The sequence below is a fragment of the Podarcis melisellensis genome (genome assembly GCF_964234715.1).
Source record: "Podarcis melisellensis genome assembly, chromosome: Z".
Taxonomy (NCBI): domain Eukaryota; kingdom Metazoa; phylum Chordata; class Lepidosauria; order Squamata; family Lacertidae; genus Podarcis; species Podarcis melisellensis.
In genome coordinates this window covers 15605187-15624416 of record NC_138547.1, presented here as the reverse complement: position 1 = coordinate 15624416, position 19230 = coordinate 15605187, and the positions used below count along the sequence as shown (strand labels likewise).

Below are 19230 nucleotides of genomic sequence, written 5' to 3'. Positions count from 1 at the left end.
TGAAGATAAAACGAGTTGCAGCGGGCGCTCAAAATAAATAACTAATTTCTCCCTGCATGATCTCAAGGAGCAGGAGAGGCGTGAATAGCGAGGCCCAGTGTTGGTCCGAGCAGAACCCCCTGGAGTGGTAATTCGAAGGATGACAAACATGAGGCAAAGGAAAATGCCGAAAAATGGCTACTCCCCGTGGCCCTTTTGCAAAGGAGCTATTGCAGGGTTTGGAAATAACGAAGCCGTCGATGGGGAGAGGGGATATTTTCTCATTGAGGCTGAGTGAAGTGCCAAACAGGCTACTATTACGGCAGCTTTAAGAGGTGTACGAAAGAAGAGAAAATGGAGTGGTGGGGAAAGGGGGGCAGTGAAAAGAGAGGTGGGGAAAATGAAAATGAGAGGTGGGGTGACTGTGCAAAAAGAGTGAGTGAATTTGAGAGAGGGGATGTGTGTGGGGGTGGGGAGAAGGCACAGTGGGAATATTTACCTGAGAAAAATTGGCCTTCACATTATTTATTTATTTCATTTTATTTCCACAACTCATTGGCCCTCCACTCGCCTCCAAATTTTCGTAATTTCTTGAAATTTCTTAAACCTTTATATGAGAACACATTTAAGGTGTGTGCGCACACACACACGCACACACACACACACCCTCCTCCCTGATAACCATGAGGGGATGGGGAGAGGGGGGGAAACCAAACACCCCAAAACAAAAGAGAATGTAAAGAAAACAAAATATCTACAGTTGTTGAGATGAGAGAGAGGAAGAGAGAGAGAGGGAGAGAGAGAAATGAAGGAAGGAAGAGCGAGAGAAAATAAAGGCCAGCATCCATAATTTTCTCTGTGGGGCTTTGAGGTAATTGAGCCATTTGGATAAAAATAAGGCAGCAGGCCCCTTAGGTAAAAGGAGCTTTGCAATCCAAGGAGGTTCGAATTATGCGTCTTGTATCACTTTGAATCCCCCCACATCCCCCTCACCCCCTAGCGCTACGCCGAACCACTTTCCTCTTTTCTTCTTATGTGTATTTTTTTTAAGTACCCTGTCAAAATGTCCTTAGATGAGTACAGAATTTCAGCTGTCACAACTAATTTTGATTCTCCTGAATGCTTGTGTGTGTGTGTGTGTGTTGAGAAAGGGGTGTGTGTGTCTGTATGCTCAAGCTCTTGTGAGGAGAAGAGTGTTGTTGAATCAAGATTTCTTTTCTTGTCACATATATATATATATATATATATATATATATATATATATATATATATGAATGAGAGAAAAAAGATTTACATCAAAAATTTGTTTCTGGGGAGTGTTTAAGGACTGTAATTTCCTCCTCTTTCAATTACCATTTGATGCTGTCTGATTCCCTCAGCTTCCCCCCCCCCACCCGAGCTTCATTTTGCCGCTGTTTTTCTTTCCTCACAAAAACGCCGTCAATCTTTCTGTCAGCTTTAAGCTGTCAGCTGCCTAGCTGATCCATTTCAAAAACACCACAGGCCCTGGGGTTGTCAAGAGTGCCCAAATGCCAGATCGTTTTCCTTCCTGATCTTGACGTAATTTTACGGCACACTTGCCTTACAACAGAGTTTCTTGGAGAAGGTGGCATGGAAAGCGGCCATGGTTCCTGCTTCAAGTTTCCTGCCTGGTGCACATTTGCCCCTCTATATATCTCAACATGTGTTGCCAACAGCTGTAGCTCTCTTTTTGACATCACATTTACCTCACAAAACAACAAAAGTACAGTAACTCGAAGGTGCCTGGTTGCAGCTAGTAGCGCATATTATCTACACTACAAATATACAGCTTAACTGTCATGGCTTCCCCCTGCAAAAGATCCTGGGACCTACTGTTCAGTGAAGGTGCTAAGAATTATGTGTTAGGTCTGTACAAACTCACTCCACTCAGAACTCAGGGCCAGCAAAAATGGAATGTTTTTTAATTGAGGCCTGGTATGGAACACAGGAATTTGCCTTCTATTGAGTCAGGCCAGCTCCACGCTGCTCAAAAAAGCAGTGTGGAGCTTGCATGCAGACTGTCGACCTCCTCTCCCTCAGCTGTAGGGCGGCTGAGGGGGATGTGGCGGGTGGATGCAAGCCCCACGCTGCTGTTTTGGGCAGCACGGAGCCTGCAGGCGCCTGAGCCACTGTGTCATTCCCAGGAGAGATGCGTAGCTTGGGCGCACTGCAAGCCCCATGGTAAGTGCTGCCCCCTGGGTGATTGGTGCAAAAGTGCACCCATTGCCCCCTAGCTACACCTCTGTTCTGCCCACTCTCCAGCAGCCACTATGAGCTGCCAAAGGGAGGAGGCTGGCAGCGGTGGCCATGGAGAGGCTCTGCCAGCTCATCCTCCTCCTGAGCTCAGTGGCGGTGGTTATGGAGGGCGACATTCCCAGATCCAAACAGAAGCTGGGAATGCTTCTGTGAATCCGGGGTGTCCCACAATAACTGGGGCAGTTGGAGGGTATGAGCTGTGTTGTTACATGTTGTACATACATGGGTGTTTACTACTTAATGAAATACCTGTTCTAAATTACTACATTGAATCTAGGACATGGATAGGCAAACTAAGGCCCGGGGCCCGGATCCGGTCGAATCACCTTCTAAGTCTGGTCCGTGGATGGTCCGGGAATCAGCATGTTTTTACATGAACAGAATGTGTCCTTTTATTTAAAATGCATCTGGGTTATTTGTGGGGCATAGGAATTTGTTCATTTCCCCCAAAAAATATAGTCCGGCCCCCCACAAGGTCTGAGGGACAGTGGACCAGCCCCCTGCTGAAAAAGTTTGCTGACCCCTGATCTAGGACTTCATTTTCACAACACATGGTGCCAGGGTGAGATGAAATGTGTGCAGGTTTTACAGAATAAGTGAGGGCTCGTCATCCTTTATCACTCTCATATGAGGCAGCAAAGGAACAGACAAAGAAGAAAAGGATGCTGACATATTCCCCTTCATTTACCTTAGTGCCTCCTGGAAATGCCCCCTTTAATGCCATCCATTTCCTCCTCCCTCTCCCCAATTCCTTCTCCTCTCAAGCTTCCTCATCCCCAGAACCCTAAACTGTCTCACCCATCTACCTCCCTCCCAACCATATTTTCTCCCTTCCTCCATACACCACCTTTATGTCCACCCAATTCCTCCCTTCTCTTCCACCTTGCCATCAGAAAGCTGAAGGTGTCATACACAGAGAGACCCTTCTTCTCTGCAGCAAGGCCTTTCCTTAACCTCTCTTCAAGTTATTTTCTACAAACCAGAGTCCCCTCCTTTTCCTCCTGCTCCTGCCTTTAGTCTCTTAGTCTCTTAGGAGAAGCCAATGAAAACAGCACGGTGATGGACTAGATAAAATATAGTTATTAAATGTTCAGAAAAAGGCAGAAGCCCAAGGCAGTACAGTGGTACCTTGGGTTACATATGCTTCAGGTCACTTACGTTTCAGGTTTCAGACGCCACTAACCCAGAAATATTACCTCGGGTTAAGAACCTTGCTTCAGGATGAGAACAGAAATCGTGCGGCGGTGGTACAGCGGCAGCAGGAGGCCCCATTAGCTAAAGTGGTGCTTCAGGTTAAGAACAGTTTTAGGTTAAGAACAGATCTCCAGAATGAATTAAGTTCTTAACCTGAGGTATCACTGTATAAGTTCCTCAACTAAGTTTATTCAACATTTGTCAGTGACAACAGCTCACTCATAGGAACACAAGAACCAAACTGACTGGACAACACGATAATAATCCCAAGCATGTTGACAGTTGACAGTTGAAAGAGAATGCGCTTACTTACCATTAGAACGTTCGTCTACCAACTCTTCTACGATTGATTAGAACATGCCTTGTAACATAAAATGTGTTGAACCCAATGCATAACACTCCTCCCCCCCCAACTTCCTAACAAAAGGAACAAACATTGACATCAAGGTGTGCCGGCCTTTTCCGCTCCCGCTGGGACTGTCAGGGTTCCTGTGCTTGAGTGGGTGACCCAGGAGGTTCCTCCAGTACCCAGGAGGTGGGTGACCCACGAGGTTCCTCTGGTACCCACAGTCTGAGTGGGGCGGTCAGCAAGGCCAGCTCGGAAGGGGTCACTGCCGATGGATCCACTGAGGATTCAGGCCTGAAGTCGCCCTGCTGGGATAACTCAGTCACCGGCAACCCGTCTGGTTCCCACCCTGGCCTGGGCACAGAATCTCCTGAAGTACCCATTTCTCTGTCCTCTGTTTTCCACTCAAAGTTCCGTGTTTGGACATGCCCTGGCTCTGATCTGGTCAAGGTGTCTCTTCCAAACCAGTCCCTCCTCCAACCCTACATCGTAGGAAACCGGACCTGTACAGAGGGCAATGATACCAGGAACCCAACTGTGTCTGGGCCCATAGTTTTGGACGTACACAGTGTCCCCCGGGGAGAACCCTCTTGGAGCCCCCCACACCACAGTGGATGGTCATTGCTCAAGAGCCCAGTCGGGCTCCCCATAAGCAACTCCGCTGGGCTCCGGCCAGTCACTGCACTTGGGGTGATGTGTTGGGCCAATAAGAACTCCACTAACTGGAGAGTCCAGTCTCTATGCACTATGTGCCTAAGTGCATCTTTGGTAGTATGGACCATGCATTCAGCTTGACCGTTAGTGGCTGGGTGAAAAGGAGCAGAACGAATGTAGCGGATTCCATTCTTGGTTACAAATTCTTTATATTCCGCCGAAGTAAAAGCGGTCCCATTATCACTCACCAGTGTGTCTGGCAAGCCGTGTGTCGCAAATAGCTTCCTGAGCGCATTTATAGTCACTCTAGGGGACAGGGTTGAGGTCAGACCACCTCGAGCCACCTGGACTGAGAATTGACCACTATTAGGAAGTGTTGGCCCTGAAAAGGCCCCATGAAATCCACGTGCACCTGAGACCATGGGGACTGTGTGGACTCCCAGAACTATTGGTGCCTTGGGTGGATCCAGCCAGGAGACCTGGCAGGGCTCACAACGTTTCACCCAGCCCTCTATCTCTGCATCTATGCCTGGCCAACATACATAGCTATGGGCCAATGCCTTCATCCAGACGATCCGCGGGTGAGACACATGCAGCCCTTCTAAGACTTTTTTCCTTAATGGGGGGGGCGACTATGACACGGCTACCCCATAACACGCATCCTCGGTGAGTAGACAGCTTGCCTTTGTGGGCTGTGTAGCATGAAAATTCTGGACCTGGCTTCCCGGGTCACCCCCTCCCCACCTAGTCCGAGACGCGGGACAACAGCCTATCTTTCGTGGTTGCGGCAGCAATGTTGGGTTTAAGTGCAAACGGGACTCTACGGGCCTTGACCTGAATGGGTTGTACAGTGGAGTTGAGCCGTAGGGAAATCTGGGGTCTGTTGTACAGGCCCAGGGTTCCATTGAAGACGGCTCGAAACTCCTGGCAGATTGATTTGAAATCTGCCCCTGGGGAAATCTGATTAAACGCTGAAATATCTAAGCCTAACGGCCCGAACCATGCTAGGCTTAGAAGGCTAGTGAATGGGCCTTCAGTTATGATGAGGTTCAAATTCTTTGTGTACTTCTTAAACTGGACCTTGAAGGTGCCCACCCCCTTTAGCTCAATTCTTTTTCTGTGGAAGTCCTGCAGCACTATGAGAGCCTGAGAGGAGGACCACCGTTAGGGCAAAGCTCTTTCAGAGTCTTAGCAGATATTATGGAATAGGATGAGCCGGTATCCAACTCTATAGTGCACGGGGTTCCCTCTATCTTGAGTTGTACCCTAAGCTTATTGGACCTCAGAGACGGAAGCTGAAGTACCCTGGCTGGAGAGGTGGACTGTAACTCCTCTATGTAGGCCTCATGGACATGTTGCTTGGGTCATGCTGCGGAGGTTTTGGAGCTGCAGACTCGACCAATGTGCCCAGTCTTCCCACAACGGCGACATGTGGCGTCCCAAAACCTGCATGTCCGACGCTTGTGGTTTTCTCTGCAGCTGGCGCAGGTCCCTCGAGGTGTGTCAGATGAACACTGGTTCAATGATGCGCTCGTAGCTTGGGAGCGGTGGTGTCGGTCAGATAGGTCCGAAGCTCAGTGAACATCCTAATTGTGGGGACCTACGGAAGACAACCGGTCTTGCTGGATGCGGTGAGTTCTCCTTTCGGTACGTAGGCTGCAGGCTGCCTCATGGGCGCTATCCTTCCCAAAGGCCGTGGCCATATTCATTGCTTCCATCATCGTGATGTCGTCTTTTGCCAGCAGCTTGCAGAGGAGACGGCTGTCTCGCATGCCACTGATGAACCTTTTGAGAAGTCGTTCCTCGCTGTCAGCGAATTGACAATACATCGCAATCACCCGGAGCGCTATGATGTATTCACTCACTGACTCTTGCACTTGTCTGTCTGCAAAGTCATAGCGGTGGTGGTTCTTAGTTGGCTGAGGCGTGAGGTGTCTTGTCGTAGCCTGTGTCAGCTCATCAAAAGTGCATGCCTCTATGTCCCTGGGTGCCACCAGACCTTCCAGTAGAGTAATGGCGGAACTTCCCAGCATCGTCAGTAGCACATCCACCTTGTCTGCCTCCCCAGTGAAGCCTTGTAGTCGGACGTAGCTCCTTATTTGGCAGAGCCACTGCGGCCATTCTGCAGGATGGCTCATATTGAAGTCCGGTGGCGGCCGACTATGACTGGTAGCCATCCTCAGACCTGGAGCAGTCGCTTGTGTGATTGTGGGTGGTTGTGAAGAAGTGGCAGGCGCGGTCTCGTTTCCGGGACTATTTGCTGAGTCCAGCGTGGTGGTGAGGTCGCGCTCACTGCGAGGCAGCAGGCGGTGGTGCTGCGGTGCGGTCTTGGGCCTCTGGCAGCCGGTGGGAACTCATCAACATCCCATCCTTGTTGCCAATGTTAAATGTTCCAAAAAAGTCAGAAGCCCAAGGCAGAATAAGTTCCTCAACTAAGTTTATTCAACATTTGTTAGTGACAACAGCTTACTCATAGGAACACAAGAACCAAACTGACTGGACAACATGATAATAATCCCAAGCATAAACCGACCGTTGACAGTTGACAGTTGAAAGAGCATGCGCTTACTTGCCATTAGAACGTTCGTCTACCAACGCTTCTGTGATTGGTTAGAACACGCCTTGTAACATAAAATAGGTTAAACCCAATACATAACAATAGTAAAGAGAGACATACCCTTTTTCTTCAATCATGGAACTCAAGGTGATGTATGTGTAGTTCCCAGATAGTCTTCTATTCAGATTTTGATCAGACCCAGACCTGCTTAACTTCAGCAAGATGCTGGTCTCGTGTGCCTTCAAGACCATATCCCAGGACTTTTTACAGGGCAGTCTGTTATTCCAAAGTGTTCTCCATTTGAAGGCCACCTGGTGCAAGTTCTGCTTAAAGATAAGAAAAGATATCAGAGTCCTTGAAATATACATTTATCAGTAGCGAGCACCTGGACAGATCACCTGGTCACATTCTTCCCCATTACAGGGAAATGTATTTATCTTTACATTATAGTATTTGTTTCTAATTTGCAACTATAGATCTAAATGAGTGCATAATTTTTTAGTGCAGATTTATTTTCCTCTTTCAGGGGTGATGCACTTCCTTTATGGGGGACAATGGATAAATGGCCACCATGATTTCAGCCCTATATATAAGGCTATGGATAAGAAATGTGTCAGAAATAAATCAAAATAAATATATAAACATATTTTATTGGCATCCATTTGTCTTGAGAGACAATGAAGTGCACCTCTGGGTTGAAGTCAAACAGCTGTGTTAGCAGCACTGAAGTGAGCTCCCATGGGTGTAAACCTGGGAAGTGTGTACAGAGGTCCTGGGCTGCCCAGACAGTGGTCCCCTCTCAGCCTCGCTGATGTGACCCAAAGGAAAGCACAGCAACAACCTTGGCAGCAGCTTGGCTGCAGGAGTTACCGGAAGGAGGCACACAAGGTGCCATTCAACTGTCTTAGGGACTCCATTCCATATTTGTGTAGGGTTTACTCCATAGCCCTTTCTTCTTCTGAAGAATCCCACAAGGCAGCAGAGGTTTAGGATCAGAGTTTTCCTTCTAGATGGAAAACTTTTCCTAGTTTAGCCAACCAATCAAATACGTTACTGGGGTGTGGTGTGACCGCAGTCCCATGCTGACAGCTTCTAGGAGCTGCAGGTGAGAGCTGTGTGCAGGGTGGGGACCAAAGGGGGACAACCCCAGAAGGAATATGACATGTCCCCCACCAGAGATTCTACCCCTCCCCTAACACTCCACATAAACTTTTTGAACATGTATATAATATACACATTTATTACAAACATATATAACATATGTAACAAATATGTGTTTTTATAACTATTTGTATTGATTTTACAAAAACCAAACAATATAGCAAAATGAATGGGAATGCGCAGTGATCAATTCCCACAAAAAGTATGTATCAAAACATGGGCACATCTGTACAATACATTTAAAGCCTATTTAAAGGACACTGCTTCCCCTCCAAAGAATCCTAAGAACTTTAATTTGCTAAGAGTACTGAAATTTTTTCTCTGCAATGAGTAAAGTGGTTCCCAAGATTTTGTGGGGGAAGCCATGCTCATGAAATGTGCTTTAAACTATGGTTACCAGATGTCCCCATTTCCCGGGGACAGTCCCCGGATTTACAAATCTGTCCCTGGACAAAATCCGTCCCCGGAATGTCCTCGGATTGCATTTAACGTCCCTGGATTTATATTTTAAGTGTTGTAGATTTATTAGTAGGGAATGAATGTTGCGTGATTAGTTCAACGGCACAAGACACATCATATGGGGACTTCTGACGAGGCAAAATGGTGGATGCCACGGCAGCAAGCAGCTCCTGAAGCCAGCCAGAGCCATGTGTGCTACCAGGCTGGCTCTGGGCTGCTGAGACTGCTGCTGCCGCCGCCACTGCCAAGGGGGATCTGGGGACGCTTGCAGTGTCAACTGGGGGAACCGCTACCAGTGACCCAAATCGAGCCGGGAGCGAGAGCCCAGCGACGCTCCGGGGCTGACACAGGGAGAAGGAGGAGAGGAGGAGAAGCAAGAGAGAGAAAGAGGAAGGAGAAAAAAGAGGGGAGCCCCGACCTTGCTGCGCCAACTGAGGACAAGAAGTAGGAGAGCATCAGGAGGGCAAGGACATGTGGCCGAGCCCAGGCCCTATCTGAGCCTCCTCCACTGTGGCTAGCGCTCCAAGAGAGCAGGTCAGGGCCCAGAGGAAGGCTGTGTGACAGAGGAGACCACAAAAGAGAAGATATTACTTCTTAATTTTTTTAAAAATAACTTTTTTAAAAAATCCTCTTTTTTTGTTAAAAAAATGTCCCTGGATTCGTTGAAAAAAATCTGGTAACCTTACTTTAAACCCTTTTTCAGTCAGAACTTGCCGGAACTCAGTTCTGGCACCTCTCAGGTAGGTGACATCTAAGAGAACAAGGGAGGCATTCATGTTGAGTTCCAGGACCATTTTTTCTAGAAAAAGAGCACAGTTTAAATGTATAGTGTAGATATGTTCAAAGTCTTTAACAAGATCTTGAAAAGACTTTATGAACTTGGTGGTTTTTATCCATGTTCGTTAATCTTGGCATAAGAAATAAAACTTAACCAGACTGCATAGAATTTTTCTGTGGCTTGAATTTTCTGGTGTGCACAACATTGGCATGTTAGTTGATCCATTAGCACCAAATCCCAGAGCTATCAATACCAATTACCATCAAATGAGTGCTCATAGCTATCATAGGGTTGCCATATTTCAAAAAAAGGACACAAAAGTTGTTTAGCCCTTTCTTTTGCCCAAACTTGTTGAGCTTTTGAGCTATTTTTAATGAAATTTGCCAAAAACAACACTTCAGACATGGGCTGCCATAGGTCTGGAATTTTCCGGACATTTAAGCGATTTCCATGCAGACGCTGTTTACGAGGGCCGAATACGAGCTACGTCAGGGGAATTCTGGATATATGGCAACCCTCACTCCTTAATGCAGTCATCAGAGGGTGGTTAGAACTTCAGGGCCCAAATCCCGATTGTGATTGTAAAAAATAGAGATGGGGCCCCATCTCATCCAGGGGTGGACCGGCCTAACGGCTTCCGCCTCCTTACTCTCAGTGTTGCTCACTAGGGAGGAGGATGTGGACCAAACTAGAATTAGTTGGCTCCTCCATCTCATTGGCTCTGCTCCACCTACTGTTTGGGCTCCCTGTTTTCCACCCTAGCAGTTGAAATAGGCACCAAACTCCACTATTTATCTGACATGCTTTGTGAAAGACACAGGGCTTTTTTTCAGGCGGAGCTCACCGGAGCTGAACTCCAGCACCTCTCAGGTTGACGCCATTGCCATTCCAAGAGAACAAGGGAGGAGTTCATGGCAACCGCTGGCACCTCTTTTTCTAGAAAAATAGCACTGAAAAGACCTGTAGGAAAAAACTGTTGAACTAATGGGCAACTCCATCAATGTTGGAAGACTGAGGCAATGATGGTCACCAACCTAGATATGTTTCTGGTACGTTTCTGAGAACAATTCAAAGGATTGGTGTCCCTGTAATCCTGAGGGAGCATCTCCAGCCCCAGCATTCAGCCCCATGGGCTTAGTTGGGGGTGGCAGGGAAGCTGGCTGGCAAGGATGTTGTTTATATACCGTATTTTTCGCACCATAGGGCGCACCGGACCATAGGGCGCACCCAGTTTTTTTGGGGGGGAAATAAAGGGGAAAAAATTATTTCCCCCCCAGCCCTCAAACAGGCAGCTCTCCGCAAGCAGCGGAAGCGCTCCCGCTGCTTGCGGAGAGGTTCGCGAAGCCTGGACGCACTGAGCTCAGCGCGCCCAGGCTTCGGCATGCAGGCACCTTTCCGCAAGCAGCGGGAACGCTCCCGCTGCTTGCGGAGAGGTCCGCGAAGCCTGGACGCGCTGAGCCCAGCGCTGGGCTCCTGCTGCTTGCGGAGAGGTGTGCGAAGCCTGGAGAGCATGAGGGGTTGGTGCGCACCGACCCCTCTCACTCTCCAGGCTTCAGCGAAAGCCTGCATTCGCACCATAGGACGCACACACATTTCCCCTTCATTTTTGGAGGGGAAAAAGTGCGTCCTATGGTGCGAAAAATACGGTATGTTTGTTATAAGGGAAAACCACATTGAAAAGTGGCAGGATGAGGCACCTAAGTGAATCATCACACACAGCTGTGCTGTGACTCGAGGGGGGGGGAAGCTGTGTCAAAAACTAGTGAATGGGTCCAGAGCTCCATTCAGTGGAATGAGCAGGAGGGTCACCTTGCCACCTTTTGAAGCATTGGCAGACCCCGCCCTCCACCATTTCTTTTGGTTGATTGGGGAGGAAAGTTTGTGGCTAGAGCATGGGTAGGCAAACTAAGGCCCGGGACTGGATCCGGACCAAACGCCTTCTAAATCTGACCCATGGACAATCCGGGAATCAGCGTGTTTTTACACGAGTAGAATGTGACCTTTTATTTAAAATGCATCTCTGGGTTACAGTGGTACCTTGGGTTACATACTTAATTCGTTCCGGAGGTTCGTTCTTAACCTGAAACTGTTCTTAACCTGAAGCACTACTTTAGCTAATGGGGCCTCCTGCTGCCGCCACACCGCCAGAGCACGATTTCTGTTCTCATCCTGAAGCAAAGTTCTTAACCCGAGGTAATATTTCTGGGTTAGCGGAGTCTGTAACCTGAAGCGTATGTAACCTGAAACGTATGTAACCTGAAGCGTATGTAACCTGAAGCATATGTAACCCAAGGTACCACTGTATTTGTGGGGCACAGAGAATTCATTCATTCATTCCCCCCCAAATATAGTCCAGCCCCCCACAAGGTCTGAGGGTAGAGTAGACAGGCCCCCTGCTGAAAAAGTTTGCTGACCCCTGGGCTAGAGTGTTCGACCTTGGGAGACCAGGGTAAATTTGTGTAAATAAACCCATATATCCTTAAACACTAGTATCCACCATCCCTGCTTCCAAGGAAACTTAACATGGCATAAGCACCTGGAACCCTTGGAATTTTATGCAGCTCAGTGACTTGGGCAGCATGCAACAATATTGTTCTTCTCGTTGTTGTTTAAATTATCTGAATATAAAATGTTAATCCATAAGTTGCAACAAGTCTGAGCCCTGCAGCTGGCATAAACATTATTATTTAAATTATACAAATATAAAACGTGACTCCAAAGTTGGAGTTCTGCAGGTTGCATACATCATCACCATCAAAATACAAAAGGTGACTGAAAGCGCTGCAACAGGCCTGAGTCCTGCAGCTGCCCTGAACCATGCAAACAGAAACGTGGTCAACGTTAAAACTAGATTAAAAAACAAACCCGCAGCAGGTGTGCTTTCGATCACCGCAAATATGCACAGTACATATTGTATTACTCTTTAAGGCTCCTCCCCGTCCCGTCTCCTCCTCTCCTAGGCTCCTCCCATCCGGGCCTTTCCTGAGAAGCCACGCGGAGCCCGCCCCTGGCCACGTGACCCCCTCCTCCTCCCGCCCGCCTCCCCCGGAAGCAGAGGTTCGCTCGGCTAGCGCCGCGCCTCTTTCCCGGCCTGTCTCTCCTCTCCCTGGCTGCCCCTCCCTCCTTCTACTTCCTGTCTCGGGCGGAAGCGAGGGGCGGGATTTCCCTTTCCGGGTACGGGTCCCCAGGCGGAGAGAGAAAGAGGGAGAGGGAGAAGGGGGGGAGGGAGAGGAAGGCGAAGCGAGATTGAGCCCCCGGGCGCTGGACGGAGGAGAGGCTGAGTGAGTGAGCGGCCGGCAGGAGCGGCCGGGCGGGGGGAGGCCCAGGAGGAAGGAGGAGGCCCAGGAGGAAGGAGGAGGCCGAGGCGGCGGCGGGAGGAGGCCTGGGCCGAGGCGGCGGCGCGCGCGTCATGGCGGAGCTGGCTCTGGGGCCGAGCGCGGCACCCGCGGGGGCGGGGAAGAGCGAGGGCTTCGTCGACGCGCTGCACCGCGTCCGCCAGGTAAGAGCGGGTGGGTGGGGGCGAAGGCCGCATGGCAGACAGCGAGGAGGGCCCGGCCTGGCCCCTCGCCTCACCTCGCCGCCCCGCGCGCCTCGGCCTTGGCAGCAGGAGGAGGCAGCATATGGAGAAGTGGGGAAGGGTAGCCCCTCGGGCCTCCTCCTGGGGTGTGTGGGAGGAAGGGAGGCCGGCGCGGGGAGGCGTTTCTGGTCCTTTCCAGGGGTCTGCCCCGAACTGCATCCCATCCAGGGGCTATAGCGTGGCGCGCGAGACAACTTCCCGAGTTCTCTGGCGTGGGTCGAACTCAGTGTTGCCTGCACTGGCAGGCAGAGTCTGTCCAGCGTTTCAGGCGGATTGGTATGTGTGTGTTGGGGGGAAACTCGACGGTCCTGTGTAAAGGAAACGTTCCTAGCACTGAACTGTGGCCGCTTTTCCCAAACGAGGCAGACTGCGTTGCCCACACTGGCAGGCAGTGGCTCTTAAGGGATTTCAGGCAGGGACCTTTCATAATTCCTGGAGATGTGGGCATGGGGGAATGGACTTGGAGCCACCAAGCCACAGTTCTGTCTCTTAAAGAGGAAGGCAAGATTCTAGTCCTTGTGGTTCTGAATAAAGGGATGAGTTAAGTGGAAAGCATGAGAAAGCTGTCTTATACCTAGTAAGAACGTTGTCCTCTTTAGGTTAGTGGGCTGGGATGGGGTAGGCCAAACCAGGGCAGGAGGAGGAGTAGGCATATGGAAGGTGGGCCCATCACAACTCCTCCTGGGAGAAGGGATGCCATTGTGGGAAAGGGTGTGTGTCAAATGTGGGGAGACATTTTTCCCCCTGGGACACAATGAGGCATAAGGTAACTTCCTGAGTTGGAACATTGGAGTCTGTTTATCTCAGTGCCATCTACACTGATAGGCAGCAGCTTTCAGCAGTTTCTGGCAGGTGGTCTTTTCCCAGCTGTGGCTGGAGATGCTCCTGAAGATTGAACCTGGGGCCTTCTGCATGCAACAGAGTTACAACCATCCCCCATAATATAAGAACACAGGAAGCTGCCTTACAGTAAGATTATTAGGGTCTGTCTAGCTCATTGTTAAGGGACACGGGTGGCGCTGTGGATTAAACCACAGAGCCTAGGACTTGCCGATCAGAAGGTCGGTGGTTCGAATCCCTGCAACGGGGTGAGCTCCCATTGCTCGGTCCCTGCTCCTGCCAACCTAGCAGTTTGAAAGCATGTCAAAATGCAAGTAGATAAATAGGTACCGCTCAGGCGGGAATGTAAACGGCATTTCCTTTTGCTGCTCTGGTTTGCCAGAAGCTGGCCACATGACCTGGAAGCTGTACACCGGCTCCCTCAGCCAATAAAGCGAGATGAGCGCTGCAACCCCAGAGTCGGTCACGACTGGACCTAATGGTCAGGGGTCCCTTTACCTTTACCTTTAGCTCATTGTTGGATAGCGTTGTCTGCACTGAGAGGCAGTAGCTCTCCTGGATTTCAGACAGGGAGCAATTCCAAGCCCTACCTGGAGATGCTGCAGGGAATTGAACCTGGGACTTTTAAACATATGTTTAAACACTGTGCAGAGGCCTTACGCCTAAAAATGAACTGAGATTCCAGTCCTCATGGTTCTGAAATAAAAGCTGATTTGAATAGGGACTTATAGAGCTGCCTTATACTGAATCAGACTGTTGTTCCATCAAGCTCAGAAGGCTGGTCTGGGGCAGGGCTGGATGAGGCAGAGGCCACCTGTCATGCACTGGGAGACCAGTGTGGGAAAGGGTGACATATATTAATGCTGTGTGTCAGATGTGGAGAAGCCTTTTCGGCTTGTGACCAAACTGCATAGGAATAGGGTCTTGGTTTTAAAACTAGGAACATAGGAAGATATGCCTTATATTGAGTCAGAGTATTGTGATCTGTCTTAAAACACTAATGCCTACACTGACTGGTAGAGGCTCTCCAGGGTTTCAGGCAGGGGAGAGTTCCCAGCCCCACCTGGAGATGCTGCTTTGGTTGAGCCTGGAGTCTTGTGCATGCATACTCTGTCACTGAGCCATGGTCCCTTCCTCTAAAAAGAGTTAGACCCTTGGTCCGTCTAGCTCAGTATTGTCACAGTGACTGGGAGCAGTTCCCCAGAATGTTGGGCAGGGAGTATTTCTCAGCCCTACTTGGAGATGTTTAGGATTGAACCTGGACCCTTTAAAGTACGTGCTTTAATGATGAACTTTAGGGGCCCTTCCCCTAAAGTTACAGCAAGGTTCCAGTCCTCAGGGTTTTGAATTAAATAGGGAGCTGCCTTGTACTGAGTCAGACTTTTGGGGTTTATCTAGCCCTGTATTTTCTACACAGACTAGCTGCAGCTCTCCAAGAAGAGCCCAGCTGTGGGTCTCTTTGACCTAGGATGTTATAGCCTGCCTAAGTGGCCTTCGGCACCTGAGGTGTGTTTTGGGTGCTCACCCCGTTACAATTTAATTGTTTTTAATTCTAGTTTTTAAATTGTTTGAACCAATCCTAGGACCTGCTGCTGAAGGATTGGTAGTAAGTTTAACTACAATTTATTGATAATAATACTCGAAGCAGACTCATTGAAATCAGTCAACTTCAAGCTACTCATGCCAAATACTTTTCAGTGCGTCTAATGCTGCGTATAATTAATGTTGGCCACACATACCCATGCTAGAAATTCACCAGGTGCATTTTGCAACTGGTGCAGGTCCAATTGTGACTATGTGGGAATCTTTGGATGTCAGGTTGGTAACTGACATCTCCATCTGACTGGCCTCTCCAGCTTTCTTTTTTTCTCCATGGTTCACCCCCCCCCCCAATTTAATCACTACAACAATCCTATGAGGTAGGTTAAGAGGCTGTGACTGGCCCAAGGTCACCCAGTGAGCATCATGACTTAGTGGGGATTTAAACTCTGATCATCTCCCAGGTCCTAGTCCGACATGCTAGAGTACTTCTGCCATGAGGCGGCTATATAAATTAAGTAGATAAATAAATATGGGGAAAGCAAAATGTCACTTAGAGAAGGCTCTGAAATATATTTCTTGAAGCTTGAATTTGTTGTACAGTGGTACCTCGGGATGCGAACGGGATCTGTTCCAGAGCCCTGTTCGCATCCTGAATGGAATGCGATGGCGTGTCTGTGCATGCACAGGGCACATTTTGCCGCTTCCGTGCATGCGTGTGACGTCATTTTGAGCATCTGCGCATGCGTGAGCAGTGAAACCCAGAAGTAACGCACTCTGTTACTTCTGGGTTGCCGCGGAGCGCAACCAGAAAGCGCTCAACCTGAAGCACATTCAACTCGAGGTATGACTGTATTCTGGCTTGTTTTGTTTGATGTTTTAATTTGTTGTAAACCACTTTGAGATTTTTTTCATTGAAATATAAAGCAGTATAGAAATTAAATGAATACTACTACTGCTGCTACTACTACTAAATTCCATTACTATTAGATTTTCCATTAGATATTCTGTTGTGGCGACCATAACCTAGGTTTAAGGTGCCATTTGGCAATTATCTTACGTATTTGAGTTTCTAACACTGCCCTCCCCATTTTGCCCAACTCAGATTCCACTTTGGAAGCCCCCTCCCAAAGCAGGATGTTTCATAGAGTCATAGAATTGTAGAGTTGGGAGGAACCCCAAAGGTCATATACTCTAGCCCTCTGCAATGCAGGAATTGAAGCAGCCTTCCTTCTCTTTTGCATGACCTCACCTCCAGCTCCCCCCCCCCCTCCCCAGCTTCTGATCTCCAAATGTAGACTGCCTCTGACATGGAGGAGTAGCTCAGCAGCCTCTTTTTCAAGCCCAGATGCTTTTTTGGAAGCCTTCCCAAATCGGCCCTTCTCCTCCCTTGCTTGGCTTCCCTCTCTACCCGTTTCCCTCCTTCAGCAACTGGTCTCCAAAGGTAAACTTCCTGTGGGCGTGAAGCTTTTGCTCCCTGTTGTAGCTAGAAAAAGCTATCGTGGAGCTTTGCTTGCTTAGTCCCATAATGTCTATATTGGGCACTGTCATGTTTTCATGACAGTGGCCAATATGACATTCAACGCCCTTTTAAAATGTGCTGGGGTATTGTTGGGTTGTTGTTGCTTTTCTTTTGATTATGTATTTTGTGTTTTTATATTGTGATTTTATCATGTGAACCGCCCTGAGGCCTACGGGAATACAAATTTAATAAATAATAATAATAATAATAATAATAATAATAATTTATTATTTGTACCCCGCCCATCTAGCTGGGTTTCCCCAGCCACTCTGGGCGGCTTCCAACAAAGATGAAAGATACACTAAAATGTCACATATTAAAAACTTCCCTGAACAGGGCTGCCTTCAGATGTCTTCTGAATGTCAGGTAGATGTTTATCGCTTTGACATCTGATGGGAGGGCGTTCCACAGGGCAGGCGCCACTACCGAGAAGGCCCTCTGCCTGGTTCCCTGTAACTTGGCCTCTCGCAGTGAGGGAACTGCCAGAAGGCCCTCGGAGCTGGACCTCAGTGTCCGGGCAGAACGATGGGGGAGGAGACGCTCCTTCAGATATACTGGACCGAGGCCGTTTAGGGCTTTAAAGGTCAGCACCAACACTTTGAATTGTGCTTGGAAACGTACTAGGAGCCAATGTAGGTCTTTCAAGACCGGTGTTATATGGTCTCGGCAGCCGCTCCCAGTCACCAGTCTAGCTGCCGCATTCTGGATTAGTTGTAGTTTCCGGGTCACCTTCAAAGGTAGCCCCACGTAGAGCGCATTGCAGTAGTCCAAGCGGGAGATAACCAGAGCACCATCCCATTACCCTGTTTGGGAGCCGCACCCCAGGCAGGATAAGGGGCGATGGCCCTCTCCAGCAGTTGCTTTTTGTAAGGTACACTGCCTCTGGACAGTTAATGTTTGTCATGGTTAATAAAACCAAAAGGGCTTTGTTGAATAAAAATGAAAGTTTTATTATGCTGATGATGTTTTCATCTATTTTGTTCAGAGAATTTTGTTTACCCTGCTCCATGGCAGTGGCCGTGGGGGGACAGGGTGCTCACAGAGCAGCTTAACAAAGGTCAGTAGTAAGACAGTCCCTACCCTCACAGGTTTGCTATCAAAAATACATGATGCAAGAGGAAAGAAGAATGGGGGTGGGTGGGAAGATAACAGTTTCAGTCTGCCACTGGGTGACAGTTGAGAGGGAACCAATGCAGAAATTATGCGATTGCCCGGCTGGGCTCCTCTGCTTTTGCTCTTCAGCCAGATGTAAATGTCCAGTTGAGGAAGAGCCAAAAGTAGATGGCGTCTCTCTTGTCTTTTTTTTTTAAAGGAACTTCTAAATGAGTTCTGCTGGACGTAGAATCAACAGGCATTCTATTTTCCCCTCCAACCAAACCAGTAAAACCAAAGCATCTTGGAGAGCCACATAAGCTGGGGGTGAAAACAGCAGCCCTTTTCTGCTATTGCCACACCCACCTGCCAGGTGGACTGCCTTTGGACATGAATGTTCTATTCAATGGGTAGGCAAACTAAGGCCCGGAGGCCGGATCTGGCCCAATCGCCTTCTAAATCCAGCCCGCGGATGGTCCAGGAATCTGTGTGTTTTTACCCACCACAAGGTCTGAGGGACAGTGGACCGGCCCCCTGCTGAAAAAGTTTACTGACCCCTGTTCTATTCCTAGGGTGGCTTAGTAAAAACTGAGCCTTGTAGGATCAAGGACACAAAGGCAGCAGCCTGTTTTCTCACAGTGGGCAGTAATGTAGAAAGCTGCAGCCCTACCTGGAGATGCCAGGAATTGAATCTGGGATGTTCTGCATGCAAGGTGGGTGCTCTGCAGCAGAGCCAGAGCCCTTCGTGGAATCATAGAAAGCTGCTTGACACAAAGTCAGACTAGCGGTCCATTTAGTCTTGTCTACATTGAGTGACAGCAGTTCTGTAGAGTTTTGGACAGGATTCTCTCTCCAGCTTCACCTGGAGATGCTGCTGTGAATTGAACCAGGGGCCTTCTGCATGCAAGGCAGATGCTTTGCTCATTAGATATCTTCCTAAGATGTCTAGGAAGCAAAGAAATAGATGAAGGCAGTAGTGTCCTTGATGTTGCTTCTTAGCACGTTGGTACAGTACCCCTCTTGAACTTGGAGGTAACATACAGCAGATGTGTCTGAGTTGAGTTTTTGAGTTAGGAATGTGTGATCACTGACCCTGGAGCCGGCCCTACCATTAGGACACAGTGAGGTAGCTCCCTAGGGAATGGGCGGTGGCATCAGGGTAATCAATGGAAAATCATGCTCCCGCAGGGCCTGTTATTGTACACCATGTGGTGTACCTGCCACCCCCTTAGCCAGCCTTCTTCAATCTTTGGGT

General features: G+C 48.8%; 1 protein-coding gene and 2 long non-coding RNA genes across 6 annotated transcripts in view; 2 read left to right on the top strand and 1 right to left on the bottom strand.

Annotated features, from left to right (window-relative positions):
• LOC309361724 overlaps positions 1-12390 on the bottom strand; it is a 35281-nt gene extending 22891 nt beyond the window's left edge. The window contains exons 1-2 of the long non-coding RNA XR_014164604.1: positions 12271-12390; positions 7128-7333 (exon numbers count right to left, since the gene is read on the bottom strand). This is a non-coding gene — a long non-coding RNA (uncharacterized lncRNA). The remainder of the gene's footprint in view (positions 1-7127; positions 7334-12270) is intronic.
• Positions 766-7289, top strand: LOC309361725. The gene is made up of 4 exons (XR_014164605.1): positions 766-850; positions 5930-6081; positions 6196-6258; positions 7230-7289. It is a non-coding gene; the product is annotated as an uncharacterized lncRNA (long non-coding RNA).
• A 181-nt stretch (positions 12391-12571) lies between the features above and the next one.
• FUBP3 (far upstream element binding protein 3) overlaps positions 12572-19230 on the top strand; it is a 62642-nt gene continuing 55983 nt past the window's right edge. For 2 of the 4 annotated variants that reach the window (XM_081896814.1, XM_081896812.1), the window contains exon 1: positions 12572-12686. Coding sequence is in view for 2 of the 4 variants with exons in the window: in XM_081896809.1 (XP_081752935.1) it covers positions 12815-12904 (90 nt within the window). In the remaining 2 variants the exon portion in view is untranslated. Of the gene's footprint in view, positions 12687-12769; positions 12905-19230 lie in introns of those variants that run through there. The other 2 variants (XM_081896809.1, XM_081896810.1) reach the window with 2 other exon arrangements.